At 39.2% G+C, this 16,493-nt stretch overlaps 1 protein-coding gene across 2 annotated transcripts in view; it reads left to right on the plus strand.

Annotated features, from left to right (window-relative positions):
- The window catches only part of PIEZO2 (piezo type mechanosensitive ion channel component 2), a 230,616-nt gene that overhangs the window by 87,841 nt on the left and 126,282 nt on the right, over window positions 1–16,493 (plus strand). For both annotated transcript variants that reach the window (XM_026033864.1, XM_026033865.1), the window contains exon 4: window positions 15,249–15,411. In XM_026033864.1, the coding sequence (XP_025889649.1) occupies window positions 15,249–15,411 (163 nt within the window). The remainder of the gene's footprint in view (window positions 1–15,248; window positions 15,412–16,493) is intronic.

The raw sequence follows: 16,493 nt of genomic DNA on the forward strand, positions 1-16,493 counted from the left end.
AGTGGAAATGCCTGTTTGCCTCCTCCAAACAAGCAACACTCCAGCACTTTTCCCAAGGAGAGATGGACAAGTGAGGTGGACATCCCAAAGGCGCACACTTGTCTCAAGCTGGCGAGCAGCACAGGGTCCTCAGTACTGTCAAGATGGGATGGCTTTATTTTAGCTTTCAAACTTTCTGTTGTTTTGGTGTACGTGGTGGCCAGGACAGTGGAATTTGTGCGTGTTAAAGCGTTCGTGTTGTCCACAGTGCAGGGAACAGAGGAACAGAGAAATGTGTTTTCAGTTTGATTGGCTGTGGACCACATGCCTAAGGTTTTATCTTAAATTGAGTTTTCTTTGCCTCCTCTGAAAAAAAGTGGGACTTTTTTAAACAAAAAATCTGGATTACGGAGAAAGCCAGAATAAAATTAGATTACATTTTCAAGGAACAAAAATAACGTTTAAAAAGATAAGAATAAAAGTGAGGCATTTTCCATAATGGTATGTCGTATGAAATCATTTAGCTAGTATTATATTCTGAAAGAGAAACAAATGAAATACAGTTTTAAACTGTTTTAACTTTGGGTATTACATGTTGCTATCTCTTTTTATTCCAATATTCACCAAAGTGGTATGCGTTGCAGCGTGCTCAGGAACAAGGAGAACTTCGTTACCTTGCGCAAAGCCACTTGGACCTGCCTTTAACAACCACTGCTCTATGTTTAACACGCGATAATACGGCGTGAAGTAACATAATTCTTTTTCTCCCACTGAGAAGGAAATGCTTCCTGGCCCCCTTGCAGCATGGAAAAACTGAAATGAGATCAGAACTAAAAAGTGCCCTACTGGAGCATTACTCCGTGTGCCGTTTGTTTTGCACAGCGTACTAAGAGCCGTGACCAAGGGAGAATTTCCACTTTTAACGCCAATTTCAGGCTGTGTCAGTTGTGCCCATCTCCTGCTTTGGAGGGGCTTAGTGGCTGGTGTAGAAGGACTCTCTCCTTCTACTCTCTTTTTTTTCTTTTTTTTTTTTTTCTTTTCTTTTTTACAGCCTGAAGAGGTTTTACTAGCACTTTTTGGGCCAGATAAGAAAGTACTCTAATCTCACGGAGCAGATACGGCATATGTTGCAGTTAAAACCTAGGGTCCCTAACTAGATTTTGACATTTATTTTGTTTATTCTAAGATACAGATTAGATTCTGTGCCATACTATTTCCTCCAACAATGCTTCCAAACATTCTTTTTAAATTTAAGCTATTTTTTTATATGATAGTACTCTTTTTTGGACAGATATTTCATTTGCGTGATCCTTTGAAATATACTACCGTATTTTTTTTTAAAAAAAAAAAAAAGAAAAACATTTTTTTTCCTCTGATTCTCTCATAGAATATTTTTTAAAATGTTGCTATTGATGTTTTCATAGCCCTTGTGAGGAAGGGTGGTGTGCACCTGTGAGAAGGTGAAGAGAAATTCACCAAATGAGACTTCTTTTTTATGAAAGTTTTCTGGAGATAGTTACCATTTGCCTAAAATGCTTAGCCTTCCTTAGCTGCTACTGCCCTGTCTCAAAGATGTCCTTATTAAAAAGTGGAAAACTATCTGTCATGAAAGATGTAAACATTCACTAAAAATGAACTAAAATGAACTCATTTATTTGGAGCAAATTTTAAAAGGTTTTATAGTTCTTCATTCCCTGTTTTTCTGTTTAAGCAATTACCTTAACAGTAACATAAACAATCTGTACCTAAAATAATTATAGTATTCATGAATATTCTCCTGAGCACCTCACTGCAATATGCCAAGAAAGTACATCCTTTGTGTTTATTGCAGATAGTTTGACACCTTCTTTTTAAACAACACTGAAAGAAGCAATGGGAGTTTTTCTAGATGTCTGAACAGAATCTCCTTAAAAATATGAGCAGCTCCATAAACTTCACAGATGTGTTTCATGAGAGTAGCATTAGGAAAACAAGGTATAAATTGGTTGTTAGCAACTTAAATAATTAATCTGTAAAATTAGACATTAAAAATCCAATGTGGACTTCATGCCAAGTGCCAGGAGGAAGTGCCGTGATGTTTGTTATACAAGTAAAGCACAGTTGTGTGATTGCTGTGTTTTAATCCTCTTCAAGGATAAGCTAAAAGTCAAGATGGCATGTATTCAAAGGATGAATGATAGTCTGCTTCCCTGTTAAGCCTCCTGTGCATCCAATGAAAGATTTGATATGCAAACGTCCTGAAACCAAATATCTTGCAAACAGAGAATCTCATAATCATGTCACATGTGGATGATAAATCTGAAATTCACCATATACAGAGGAGGAACACAGTAGTTTTATTAATTACAAGGTGCTTATAAGTAGCCGTGTTCTCCATTTCTTATTTTTAGAAGTTGGTTTGTCAGGCCTAAGAGATAAAATTCTTGGGTTTACCTTCAGAAGTAACAGAAAAACAGCAATTTCAGAACATATTTCTTAGGGGTCCTCCTTTTTCACAAGAGACTATTATACAGAGATTTACAATGCTGTCAAGACTGAGGGATCTTAAGCATACTTTTGTCATTTAGTTTATTTGCAGACTTTGTCAATTAGGTCATAAATTATTTTCTGTAAAAATAGAGGACTCCCGGATTCTGGGAACACTAAAGATCAAAACTATCATTTTAAACTTTTTAAAAGCATCAACCTGACATCTTTCAAGTGCTTAAGTCACTTTTGGAATTTGATTTATGTCTTAGGTATCCCTTAGGACACTTAAACATTTTACCTGTAAACTTTGTTACAAGTGCTGGGAAACTGGAAACTGGAACAGGAAATTGGAAAGTGGAAATTGGAAGAGGCTGCTCAGGAAAGTTGTGGAGTCTCCTTCTCTGGAGGTCTTCAAAACCTGCCTGGATGCCGCCCTGTGCGCCGTGCTCTGGGTGACCCTGCTGGAGCATGGAAGTTGGACTAGATGATTTCGATGGGTCCCATCCAACCTCAGCCAGTCTGTGACGCTGTGATTCTGTGAAATTAGCTGAGTCGACTCTGCTCACATCTAATTTTTGAAATCAAAGAGCTATGCAATCTGTTTTACTATAGTATTCCAATATCTGGATACCTGCTCCGAATATTCCTTGTTCTTCTTCTTTTTTTTTTTTTTCTTTTGTCAAAAAGGATACACTTTTTGCTGAAAATAAGCTTACCGGAGTCTTAATATGCCTAATCCTAAAAAAGTAACATTTAGCTACATCTAACGTTCTTAATGTTTTGCTTGTAAAAATTTTAAGTTGAAAACTACTGTGGAAACGTTATGAACTGCATCTCTGGGGCAGTGCTGTAGTTCAGCAGCACAGAGATCTTAAAATTTTTTTTTTTCCTATACCATGCCCTGGGAAGCTGAACTTTTAAATGGTTTTCAGTATCTGTTTGGTCATTTATTCTTTAAAAGATCAGTAGAATGAAGGTGTATTTAGAAACAACAGGCAAATACTTTTATAAAGTTGATTTCTAATACATCTAACCTACTGGACAGCGTTTGGAAAATAGAATAATATAATAGCCACTGAAAAGAAGAGTCAATGTGGATTTACCCCATAATTCCAGTCTTGAAACTAGGTATACTAAAAAAAATAGAAGAAAATAGAAATATAGATATTTTACCCCTGAGGACTATCTTAATTATACTGTCTTTGTTTATGTTAAATTAGTGGCATTCAGATCTCCTACAGAAGTTGGTTTTGGAGTGGAAACCCTGTTTTTTTTTAACATGGAAATATAAATCCATAACTTAGTTCCCAGTTAGTATTTTGATTTCCATACAGAATGTCAATATTTGTAATTTCTGAAAATTTGTTTACTGATTTAGTATTTAGTTTGAAAAACAGAAGTATTTTTCCAATATCTATTTTTCCTGCCTTTACGGAGGTAACTGCCACTAGAAAAATTCAGATATCAGAAGACACTAAAGATACGTTATTGTGTTTAACAAGAAACAAAAAGTATTTTTCCTTATTCTTATTACATTTTTCTTCCTGCAGATATAAAGATACAGTCTCTGCAGTCTTTTCATGGTTTGTCTGTTATTGCCAAACTGAAAGTAGTAAATAAATAAAAAAGAATCAGATGTCAAAAATAATCAAGAACAGCTTGAAAGTTAAAAGTTTTGAAAACCATATTATTCTTCTTCTGATTCTTGAAGGGTGAAGTTGCTTCACATTTCATACCTTTTCTTCACAACGTTAAGGACTAAAAATTGATACATATAATCTTTGTAAGGAAAGCAGATTTCTTTTAGTCACATGGTGGGACATTAATGAAACATAGAATGCTCAGTAAGCAAGATCTCCAGGAATCAATCCTGGACAGTACTGACTTCTTTAGAGGTTTTTTTTTTTTTTTTTTTAAATATCCTCTAGCATTTTTGCCCAACAGCAATAGCTGACAGTCCACAAGCCATGTCAGTCTTATGGGGACAATCCGCGTAGCCTCTTTGCTTTGCCTGTTGCTTGCTGTCATGCAGCAGTGGAGGTGGGTGGGATGTCCCAGGAAAAGTGCCAGAGGAGAGCAGATGACTACGAGTACAGGTCAGGAGGGCCTTGGCTCCCTACCAGCTTGCATCCACCTCTGGAAGCAGCAACCTGTGGTAGGTTGCATTGGATATTCAGGACTCTGTTTCTTGAGGGTCCACAGTAAGCAGAAAGAGACCTGTCACATCTCTGTGGTTTCTTGTGTGTTCACCAGGAGTCCTTTCCTTTCAGAAAGCCAGTTTGACCACTTATGTTTGCAAAGCTCGGGTAACAGGGTTGAGGCTACACCATTGAGAAGGCAAAGCCCATCACTTTTATTCATTCTTATCACATCAAGTGAAGAGCAAAGCATTCATAGACCTTACAATGACATGTGTTAGGATAAGACTTTGCAAATGGGCCTTCATGCCAGAATGTGATTTTGTCTCAGTGGATGGACACTGTTTTTCACCAGCAAGGTACTGAAAAAACATTCTTAGAAAATCAGTCACTGTTCTGCTGTGCCTGCCTTGCAAGAGCTTCTTTCTCCCCTTTCTATCACAGCTTCTATTCCTGCTTCTCTCTGTGTTCTCCATCCAGAGAGACTGCCCTTGTTAATTCTACTGCTTGAGTCCACGTGGTGCATTGGCGGCCGTGGGGATGGTCTGCAGTATGCTGCACTGTGAGAATGAATTAAGCGACTATTAGATATCTTACTCGGTTAACTGCACACATTCAAACTGCAAAGATAGCAGTGGTAGTATATTTTTTTAAAATGAGTTGCATGCTGTTGCAAACAGTAGTGTAATTTATCTTCTGTATCTGTCATCAGTTCTTCCTTCCCACCCACTGACAATATAATGTCATAAAATTTCTTTATTTTACTTTAGTATGTAAAAAACTACTTTGATTATTTTTTATTTATTTGTTGTCTTGCTGCAGCTTAAGTACATGTGTGTGTTTGCCATCAGACTCTCTCCTGCCTGCTACGTGATGAGATTGGCAAGGGTCTGTGCAACAGATTCATTGCCATAGCAGATGCAGTTGTGAATGAACAGGCAAATCAGCTGGAGTTTTTGAATTAAGAACTCCTAAGTGAACAGAGTAAAGCACATGAATGCAAAAAAATGATGGTAAAAAGATACAGATTATAAAAGAAGAAGATTATAAAAAAAAACTGATATAAATGAAAGGTGATAGAATACATTGGTGGATCCTCATAGGATTATTTTACATGTAAGAATTATCTTCCAGCTAATAACATTTACATGAGAAACTTACTTATGTTCCTCATGATACTTTAATTGTAACAGTCTCTTCTTCACAGTCATAGTTGAAATACATTTGAAGTGTGATCCAATAGTCCTCTTTCTTGAGAGCTCTGAAAAATTCAGTGTGACTGGGAAAAAAACAAAAGAAATGAAATCAGATAAATAAAGGTCTTTTTTGTATGCAAATAAAAAGGAAATAGCTGAACAAATAGAAAAATTTAATAGGCTTTGTCTGTATTAAAAAGGAACAGTATTATTAAATATTCTGGGCAAATGGTGAGATAATGAGAGAATCGTGTAAAATTGGTGAATAATTAATCAGAAAATAGAGGAAATGAAAGAGGCTTTTTTTTCAGAAAATAACAATTGTGTTAGGAAATTAAATGAACTCTGGAAGAGATCTCAGTATAGGTTTTTATCCATTTTTCTGACATGAGCAAATGTCCTGTATTGACTCTTCCAAGCAGCCAGTATGTATTCTTTTCCATATGCACATAATGAGAAAAATGGAGCGGAGGTTAACACCCCCGGTTCACTGGGGACTCATATGGTCTCTATGCACTGTCAGAATGCAAAGGAATATGCACTGTTCCTGTGAAATGTGGATGACTGATGTGATCTTACTGAAAAGCCAAGATTTCCCTTCATGGACTACCATTCAAAGGAGAAAAAGATATGTGGGAGGAAAAATAGATGTAACATTTGATGTTCACATCTGCTCCAGTTCAGTGCTGCTAGACATCAGTAAAGTCTGCCCCCTTATTTCGTTTCCTTTTGTAAGCTTGAGCAATAATTTATAATTGATTGATATCATCTGATCATCTGAATCTCTCTTTGCACGGCAAAGTAAGTGAACCAAGAGCATGATTCTCCCCTTTTTATTGTCCAAAAGATGATGAAACTGTGAAAGACAAGGGTCACTTAATTTTTAATGCAGTCTCTGAAACATCCTCCTGGGCAATCGCTTGCCATTATTTCTAGTGTGTCTTCAGAGACAGCATGCAAGATGCCTTCAAATCTGTTTTCACTTCTCAATCACTTTTGAAACTGATCTCAGACCATTGCCTACAATGGGAAAAAGTGACTGACACTGTCAGGGGAAGTTGCTTCACTGATTCACTTACTCTAAATACCGATCTAAAGGTCATAAGATTGAGATTAAACAAATCTGTACTGTAGGTCAAGGTGCTTGGCACTGACCCACTGTCCTTTGGAAAGGACTTCCTGAGTCAGAAACAACATACATGTCACTGCATCCCTTTGGAGAAAGCATGTTCATGGGCCAGAGCCTTTGTCCCATCTGCTCCTTCAATCCCACTGGAATGTACTGTAGCAACCCCCATGTTTTGCAGAAGTGGGCAATGCAATTCAACCAGGAGAAATCGGGAACTTCTGATACCATTCCCCCTCCTTTTCATTAAGAACAGCACAGGCTCTAACTTAGGCAGTCATTTCTTCATGGTCTTTTAGTTTAGTGTCTGCAAAATGCTGACTGCACACTCATTTTAATAAGTAATATGAATAATCTGGTCATTTAGCAGAGTTTTAATTAGTGAGCAGAGAGTGATTTCTTCTTATTAATATTTTCCTCGTTAATATGTTCTTCATTAATTTAAGAAGAAATAGTTTGCCTTCTTTCCTGATCACAAGGCAACAGAAGATGACAGCCATTGACCTTGAGATAGCATTCAGGTAAGAGGAGGTGACAAGCCTGAACCCCAAACCTAGCCTGTGATTTCTCTTTGAGGCAAGCTGTATTCCAGCCATGCTGCCACCAAGGGCAGTCACAATTCAGGCAGAGAGCAAGTATAGCAACCGTGATAGAAACCAGGAGGTGCACCAAGAAGTCTGAAAGCAAAGCTACTTTCTCCTACTGGAAGGCAACTCAGATTTTCAAGACAGGAAGGTGTGGAAGGAGGTAATTCAACCAAACTGATATTAGCAGAGTACAGAACACTTCAGCCATGTCTGTTTTCATCCTGATCCATCTCTGAAAATCCCTCAATCCCACACCCTAAGCATTAAACTGGTTTTATTTTTATGACAGAGAAATTCCCAAGTATATCTCAGTAGCAGACTAAATCCTTTTTTATGCAGCAGCAGTGGCTAAATAAAAACAGCTTTACAATGCTCCCTAAAAGACCATCTGAAAATGGATACAAATAAGAGATCATGGGATACAGGAAAGTAAATCGAACAGGAAGATTTAGTCCCTGCTGCCAATAGGAGTACCTCTGCAGTCAGTAATCCATTGAGATGAAAGGGAAATAAAGCTTAAAGTTGAAAAGGGATACATTTCTATCACATTGAAATCAAAAACTTTAGTCTGATTTTAAAAAAAGGGAGAGTAGTTATTACTTCATGTAATTTCTTTTAGCATTTCACAGTGCTTTAAATACCTTCCAAAAAGTGAAGCAATCTGATTCATGTCATTGAGTACTACAAACTCATATAGGATAGGACAGGTAAAGAAGGGTAAAGGAGTCTCGTGGAACTGAGGGAAGGAAGGATGACGAGGTAATGTCTCTAAATGAGACATTAGAGTTACTAAGGGTTAGATTTGAAACCTCTGATATGCATTCCTTGCTAGCTACAAGTAGGAAAAGTATTTTTCTCTGCTCAGACAATTCTGATTATTGATTACAGTGCTCTTGCACCTTTGAAGTGTCTATTACCATGTCATATTGATCTGATGATGTGGGCTCACCGAGCAAAGGCTTAAGATCCTTTCTGAAATCATTTCAGTTAGTAAGAATCTATTTGTCCCAGTGTTTGTATTACATTTTTAAGTTGCTCATTTCCTGCTACCCTGTGTGCCTCTTATTTTCTTTTGAGATATACTAATTTCAGCTAACTTTTCTCATGCCATTTAATCTAGGAATTCAAAGGTCAGAGACATCTGATAGAAGGTATTTTATGGCTTGTATAGTTTGAGCACTGGAATTGTTAGACTGTTGTACATGTTTTTCTTGGCTCACCCAAGCCTCCTACAGTCACTGGGAGCAGTCTCTGGGAGCAATACAGTGGTAAATCTACCAGCAGTAGAATGTGAGCCAGTCCTTGTTTTAATCTGGAGAGCAATCAGCATTTCAATTAGTATCCAAAAACTCTCTAGGATGCATGCTTAACAGCTTGGCTTTGTGCTTTATTTTGTTTTTGTTGGTCTGTGTTCATGAATAAATCATGTGAGATGTCCAAGTAGCACTTGGCACCTGATACACAGTAAAGCCTGTGGCTGGTGCAGTATTGATGTGCTGTGTATCAGGGTCTGCACAGGTTGCTGTAGTGTGCTGCCCAACGGCATCCGAGGTGCAGGTAAATGTGGGAGCAATCAACTTCAAGTCTTTTTTGCCCCATTTATCTCTGAGCAATTCCATTTTTCTCAGTGCTTGGCCAAGGTCAAGGTCTTGCATACCAGCAGTCAGCACCCACACCTGAGATGGATCCCTCCAAGACTCCTTTGGCTGAGATCCATCCCAGTTGTTGACCAGATTGCCTCAAATCGGTGCTGGAAATTATTTTTCTCCCCTTCCACACATGCATGGGGTGTTTTCCACTGTGGAACTGCTTCACATGTTCCTCTTAAGGAAATATGCACTTTCTTAAGATGATAGTACATCTAGTTTCTCATTTCTCATTTCTGCTAATTTCCATTGCTCTATATTTTTTTTTTGACTTGATGCTGCAGAATTGGACAAAAATTAAAATTCTGGAATCAGGAGGTTTCTTAAGTTGAGTTTTATGGAAATGGGCAGGGCAATGTGAGATCTGCCTGAGCATTGCCTTTCACTGTCATACTGCAGACACACTCCCGTGGTGGCTGGGGCCAGCTTTCTGCAGCGGCAATGTGCCTCTGAGTTATTCAGGATTCCCTGGAAGGTGGCAGAGGGGAAGGCAGGATCATTGCCCTCCTTCCATCCTGGCCACTTGACACAGCGAACCCAGCAGCTGGGACAGTGTGGGAGTTATTTCCTGAGGGAGATATATGCAAGAACTGAGCCTGCTGGTGGATGCTACATCCCCGGTACTGGGACAGTTGGTGTATTTGAATGAGGAGAGTATGGGAGCAGGAGGAGTACTCCATACTCTCCCTGAAATGTCTTGGACACTGCAGCTTGAACCATGGTACATTGTAGTTGTTGCATGTCTTTCCTCTATATTGAGGATAATCCAGCTTTGTACAAGGACAGCAGTTTGCAATGTTGCATGCTGTAACTGGGGAAGTATTATTCCCTTCTCATCTGGTGCTGACTGGAAAATTTGGACGTATCTTTGCTTTTGCTTGATATATTACCTGCTGACTATAGAATGAAATAAAAGATAGTATGAAATGCTGATCTGTTGATACTCTATGCAGTGAAAGTTGCTGAGAGCAAACACATTTTGAAACGATCACTGAATGCTAGCCTGCTTCAGTGTTTTCAGCACTTCCTTCTTGAATACTGTGTAGTATATGAATATCCCTACGTCCTTATATAAACAGCTAGCTATAAGTCACCAAGTACTCATGAGCATTAAGGTAAGTAATGAACAGAGTGAATTAACTGCATATGTTTTGCAATGATCAGTGAAAGCTAAGTTACTACTTTAGCCAAATTCATATGCAGTATGTGCCTACATGAAAAGTGAGTAAGAAGTATGGATACTTGTTAGGGAAAATCTCTTTGGAGATTTCAGACCAAAATGCACCAATGACTGAGGTATCCTCAGCTCTCTTCCGCTCACTCTGCCTCTGCCTGCACACAACATCACATTCCCACTTCAACATGAAGTAATTTGTGCTGTGAGTTGGCTTGTCCTTTGTGGGGCGTTGTGGGGGTTGGCACGCGGAGGACCATGGGTGTGGATGGGAATGCGCTCACTTCCTCCAGGGCTGCATAACATCAGTCCTGCTGCACGTTTGGAGCTCTGGGACACGGGCAGAGCAAGCGTTGTGCTCTCGTGTCACGAATCTGGCAGTAGCACAACTGAATGCTTTGTATGATAGCTGCTAAGCCCCTGCTAAGTTCTCTCTCTCATACGTGCTGCCCTGAGCAACCTGAACCTTGCCCTTTGTTCAGTAAAGAACAAAATGCTTCACAAATCAAAAATTGGCATATAGCAGCCCTTAATATATTACACATATCCATAATTTCTTAATGATGTTGGGTGTTTCATGCAAACAATGAGGTACCAAAAATTTGACATTTGCATTTAGTTTCACATAGCTGCACTCTCTCTGCATAGCAGTGTTTGGAAAGCAAATGTTTGGTTAGTGTGTGGTTAAGCACTTTTGCAATACAGAAAGTGTTCTTCATTGCAAGATATCTTTCCTGAGAAAATGAAGTGTACTTTTGGTTTTTGAATCCATGCAGACATAGCTTGTAAGCAGTGATTAAAATTTTACAAATACTTCAGGTGCCCTTTGAACTTGTATACTGGGTAGGCCAGCATCTGCTAATTTTTTTTATGATTATTTTTCTGTGCACTTTTGTGTCCCTCTTCCTCCCACTCTTTCCTTCACATGACCAAAACTATCCTAAAGTGCAACTTTAGGTATTGTGGGTAAAATATATGGCATACTCAGCAGCTCTCAAGCTTTACCTAGTGCCAGGTTATGCCCTGAGGGTCCTATCTGGCTTGCCATTTGAACCAATGTCACAGCTAGCTTGCCGTTTGAACCAGTCACGTCAACATGAACACAGCCTGAGGGGGCTTGTGCCCAGTGAAGTGCTGGCTGTGGGCTCGGAGTAGATCCTCAGACCTCAGAGCCAGGCGATTTAACTTACCTTATAGACTTATAGCACTGCCTTTCTGTGCAGTGGTATGCACTGAGTGCACTTCCAACAGCAAGGATCAACATTCCCTCAGGGCAGCCTCATGTCTATCCTCTGACACCCCAAAAGTTGCCATTCTTTTTGGACCATATGGATTAGGCTAAAAGGATGGATTCCTACGCTCACTGTACCACACAGTTCCTGCATGATAGTTACTGCATGATGATTCAGTCACACCATGCTAAAAATGTGTTTCTGTATAAACACAAAAAAATGAACGCAAGCTTTTCCCAAAGTATTTTAATTCTAAAGTATACAGTTTAAAACAACAGGGGAGCATGGACTGCCTGATGAGGAAACTGCTGTATTTGGGTACTGATGATACGATACAATAGTATAGCTGTTTCACAGTGATGCAAAAGTCATAAAATCACTTTTATCTCACCAAGTTTATTTTCCTAGAGAGAAACTCTGGCAACCCTCACTATAGTCTGTCACATGTCTTAAAAATTGTGACAATATATTTTACTTGATCAAGGGGAGATAGGAAAATATTTCAAAACCCTAACTTTTTTTTTTTTTTTTGGTTCTTTTACAGTATTAATTTGTAAAAGGCCTTATGCTGTTTTCTTCTGAACACTGTAAGAAAGATTGAAAGAGGAAAAAAAATCATTTCCAAGCTGCTGTTTACTCTATGACTTTTCAGTACAAGCTTCTATTTCAGTTATAAACTTCTATCAGAAGTGTCTATTACAATCTGAAGCTGCCCTGTAGGTAGATTATTTAGTTGAGGTGAATGAATCCAACCACACTAGTTGTAGATCAAGAGCTATGACCAATTCATTGTACACTTAGAGAACCTCTCTTGAAGCAAGGATCACAATGCATAGACTGTTATCGAATGCAAAATAAGGCCATGTGTGAATGTGCACACCAAGTGAGAAATGTTTGAGGAATGGTTGCAACATTTACCATTCTTTTTATTTGTTCTGCCAGAGATAACAAGTGGGAATAACTTTTTTTTTTTTTTTTTTTTTTTTTTTTAGCTGTTACTATGAAAACCTTGGGAGCAAATTGCTTGGGGCCAAATGAGGAAGTTTATTTTTCTGCTTTATAGGGGATTATACATTTCTCCATTTTCAAGTAATCTTTTGTTTCCTTTCTACTTATCACGCTGAGGTTGATTTGTTTTCTTTTTCATGGGGAGAGAGGGACAGCATACATTTGTGAATGCTTTTGGTGAATGAGCTATTCATCTGCAGAGCTTGCCCTCGCTCTGTGGTTAAGTGTTGCCATGCAGGCTCTTGCTGTGAGCCTGAGCTGCGCTTTACATCTTCCACAACATCATATTCAATTATTTATTTTGAAAAATCAGTAAGGTGCTTGGTTTGGATTAGTGGCAGCAATGTGAGCAGCAGCACATGAAGAGCTTGTATGATCTCCATGCTGCTCTCCAGGATGGGGTGCACAAGAGCAGACACGGTGCCACAGGAATGCAGTGCCAGGAAGGAGTTGGCCTTTGAAGGCTGACACCTTTTTAATTTGTTTGTATGAGGGTGGTTGAATACGCCTGTGCTCTAAGCTCAGATGTGATGCAAAAGTCGTTCGAGATAGATAGGGCTCCATGCCTGTGCGCAGAAAAAATACCAGTTACAGAAGTGTTACATAGATGTAAACCAAACCGTTTTTCAAAATGAGACTAGCAAATTTATGTTCTGCTTACTTGAACACTGGATTTTTTTTTTAAAGTCTTTCTAATAAAAATGTCTAAGTAGATCTTCTAGAATCAGAGTGTCAGACTTGACTGAGAAGGTATTTAAAAACAAACAAACAAACAAAAAAAAACCCAAAAAAACTCGGCTTTAATAGACTTCAACATAACCATCGGGAAAATAAAAGAAATTAATTTCACAGTAATTTTATGATTTTTGCATTGTCATGAACAAGGCTTATTATACAGATACTTTTCACTATCTTCTGTCAAGAATTCAGTGCTTGACTAGCTGAACTTGTGACAGTAAGAGGTACAATATTGCAGAATGAAGTGGTACACATCAAGACGTTATTTTCTGTGACATTCAACAGATTAGCTGTACTGTCATATAGAGATTGACTGTACCATATGCTTTCCTTGAGCAGCCAGTAGAGGAACATGCAAGCAGTCTCCCAGTGACATAACCACCTTACACTTTTACAAGCCTTTCAATGGCTTACATTTTTTCTCTCCTTCAGCACTCTTTGAGGCCCTTAGCAAAACATTTTTAAGCTAGTCAGCTGCATGACTTTTTCAGGTTAATCTGTAACAGCAAAGATAATTGGAGGAGGAACTTGCCTGGTTTGCATGAGTGCCTTTTCTTTCTTTTTGCTTTTCAAGGAACCACAGTTCTAAAAAAAAAAAAGAAAAACAACTTGCTTTCATTATTTCGTTAGGAAGCACTTCATCAGTTTAATTGGTGCCTGTGTCTGAGAATGGGATGAAAAAGAATTAGATCCTGAACTTTCTCTTTTGAGCCAACGCAATACTACTTCTGGGTATATTTCACACTCATGCTACATATAGAGTGGTGTCCTGCAGCGTGCTGGTCACTGTGTCCCCGTGACAAAAGCATTTGTAGCTCTTCAGTTGTTAAAACTACACTTGCCTTATATCACTTACCTTATTTTCATTTTATTTGAACATATTTTATTTTGCGAGAGGTGCAGCAGTGGAAAATCCGGGTCAGCAGCAGTGGTGGCAAAATGAGAAATGTCGGATCTGTTCTTGGACAAGATGCCTGCTAGCAGTCATATCCTAATCACGTTGGAGACTATTTTGTTTTATCCCAGACCAGCAGACAGCTTAATAAGCCATTACTTGTGCCACTATATCTGAATCTATGCTCACCACTTTAACAGTGAAATGAATTCAGATACCACATGCAAAACCATACGGTCGTGTTTCCCAGCCTAAACAATTCAGTCTGTGCAGCAGAGCTGAGCAGTTTCTTCTCCACATACAATTCAGCCAGCCTTAAAATGCTTTGAGAGGGGAAGTTGGCCTGTGGCAGGACCTCACACTTTCTCTTTAACTGGTATTTAAATTTCAAAAGATATTTAAGAGATATAGTTGAATAAAATATATTATTAAAATGTTACACTTCTCTAAAGACACTTGCTTTTCTTGCAAGTCAGTCCAAGGCTTTTGAAGGTGACTGGACAGAAGAAGAGGCAGTTCAAGCTGCATGGAGTGGGCACAGCATTGGACCAGGGGTGCACCTGCTTATTCCTCTGTATGCCAGGAGTGACTAGGGGACAAGAGAGCCCATCTCTCGGGGGTGACATGAATGCCAAGCTGTCTGTGCTTGACTTCCTTGGTTGAGCTGTAGGCTATTGTCTTTACAAGGAATCTCAGTAAGGGAATTGTGATTTACACAGATGTGTCTTCTAGGAACTCAGCTGAAGCCCTTCTTTTTGCATTTGAAGGTCATTCCTGTGACCATTTTGTGGTTCTACACAAAATCATTTCAGAATTGGGTTAATTAAATGTTAAATGTCACTAAAATATCACTATTTGAGCTGCCGTTGAATAAACATGTATTTTGATGCGCTGGGGAGCACAGCTCACTGCCTGACTAAAGATTCTGCCTCTTTTTCATGTTTCCCTTTTTTCCTCACTATTGGATTGTTTATGTTATTTTCTTGTTTTACAACTTTCAGTTCCCAGTGAAAATGACTTTAGAAGTAACAAATGTTTCTTTGTTGTTCATCCCATACAGTGTGAAAGGGGCTGATGCTGGCAACGTGATCAGACTATTTGTACCAGATATTGGGATGTTCATTGCAAGTCTGGCAATATGGCTCGTCTGCCGCAACATTGTTCAGAAGCCAATAACTGAGGATGCAGCGCAGTACAACATGCAATTTGAAAATGAGGAAATGGTATCAAATGCACGTTTCTATCAGCTTTTAACTAATAGAGAGCTTTGACGTTCCCATTTGAGTTGTATCTTGAGATGATTTCATGAGCAGTGAATATATTAAGAGTAAATTTGCTTTCAGGCAATTATACTAGTTGAATCTAAAGTGGGAAAAATTTTATTGTGCTTTCCTTTGCTAAGGGAGGGTAGGGGGAGGAGGGAGGGAAGCAGAATATGAAAAGTGGTCAATGCAGGACTGATTTTCCAAACCATTTCATATTAACATAATGATCAATTACAAATTGTTTCTTAACCAGAGCTTCCATTTAAATCTGAATTTTAAAGATGGAGTGGACTGCAGAGTGGAAAATTAGATATCCATTAAATGAATTTCTCCAAACGTCAGCCGTCTCTTTGTAGGTGTCAGGACACAACATCTTGGAGTCCTTTGTGCTAGTTAGGAGGAAGCTGCAGAAGCAGCTAAATCTGCTAGGAATATGTACTTGGCAGGACTGGCTGCAAGTAAGATAGTGTGTATGTAAAGCATGTGAGTGGCTTGAGTGTGAAGAAATATTTGCATGGTCTAAAAAGGGTGCAGACTTTGTAGGCTTTATGTGATATTCTTCAATTCTTCTTTCCTTCTTTTCTTTGAGAAAGGGAAAAATACAAAAGCAATCAGTTCTTTGACCTCTGCGCTAGCTGACTGATGTCTGCGTCCATACATTGCCACAGACTCCTTCTGACTGTCTGCGTTTGTACTGATGCTGCAGCTCCACTGAATTTGAAAGCATGAAGTGGGCTGCAGCAGTAACTACCCTGTAAACAAGCACTCCGGGAGAAGTAACAAGGACAAATGCAGAGTCCTGCACCTGGGGAGGAATAACCACAGACACCTGTACAGATTAGGGCTCGACCTGCTGGAGAGCAGCTCCATGGAGAAGGACCTGGGAGTCCTGGTTGACACCAAGTTACCCATGAGTCAGCAGTGTGCCCTCGTGGCCAAGAAGGCCAATGGGATCCTGGCTGCATCAGGAGGAGTGTTGCCAGCAGGTCAGGGGAGGTGATTCTGCCCCTCTACTCAGCTCTGGTGAGGCCGCACCTGGA

This window comes from Nothoprocta perdicaria, unplaced genomic scaffold (genome assembly GCF_003342845.1).
Source record: "Nothoprocta perdicaria isolate Ctin4 unplaced genomic scaffold, notPer1 scaffold_134, whole genome shotgun sequence".
Lineage (NCBI taxonomy): Eukaryota > Metazoa > Chordata > Aves > Tinamiformes > Tinamidae > Nothoprocta > Nothoprocta perdicaria.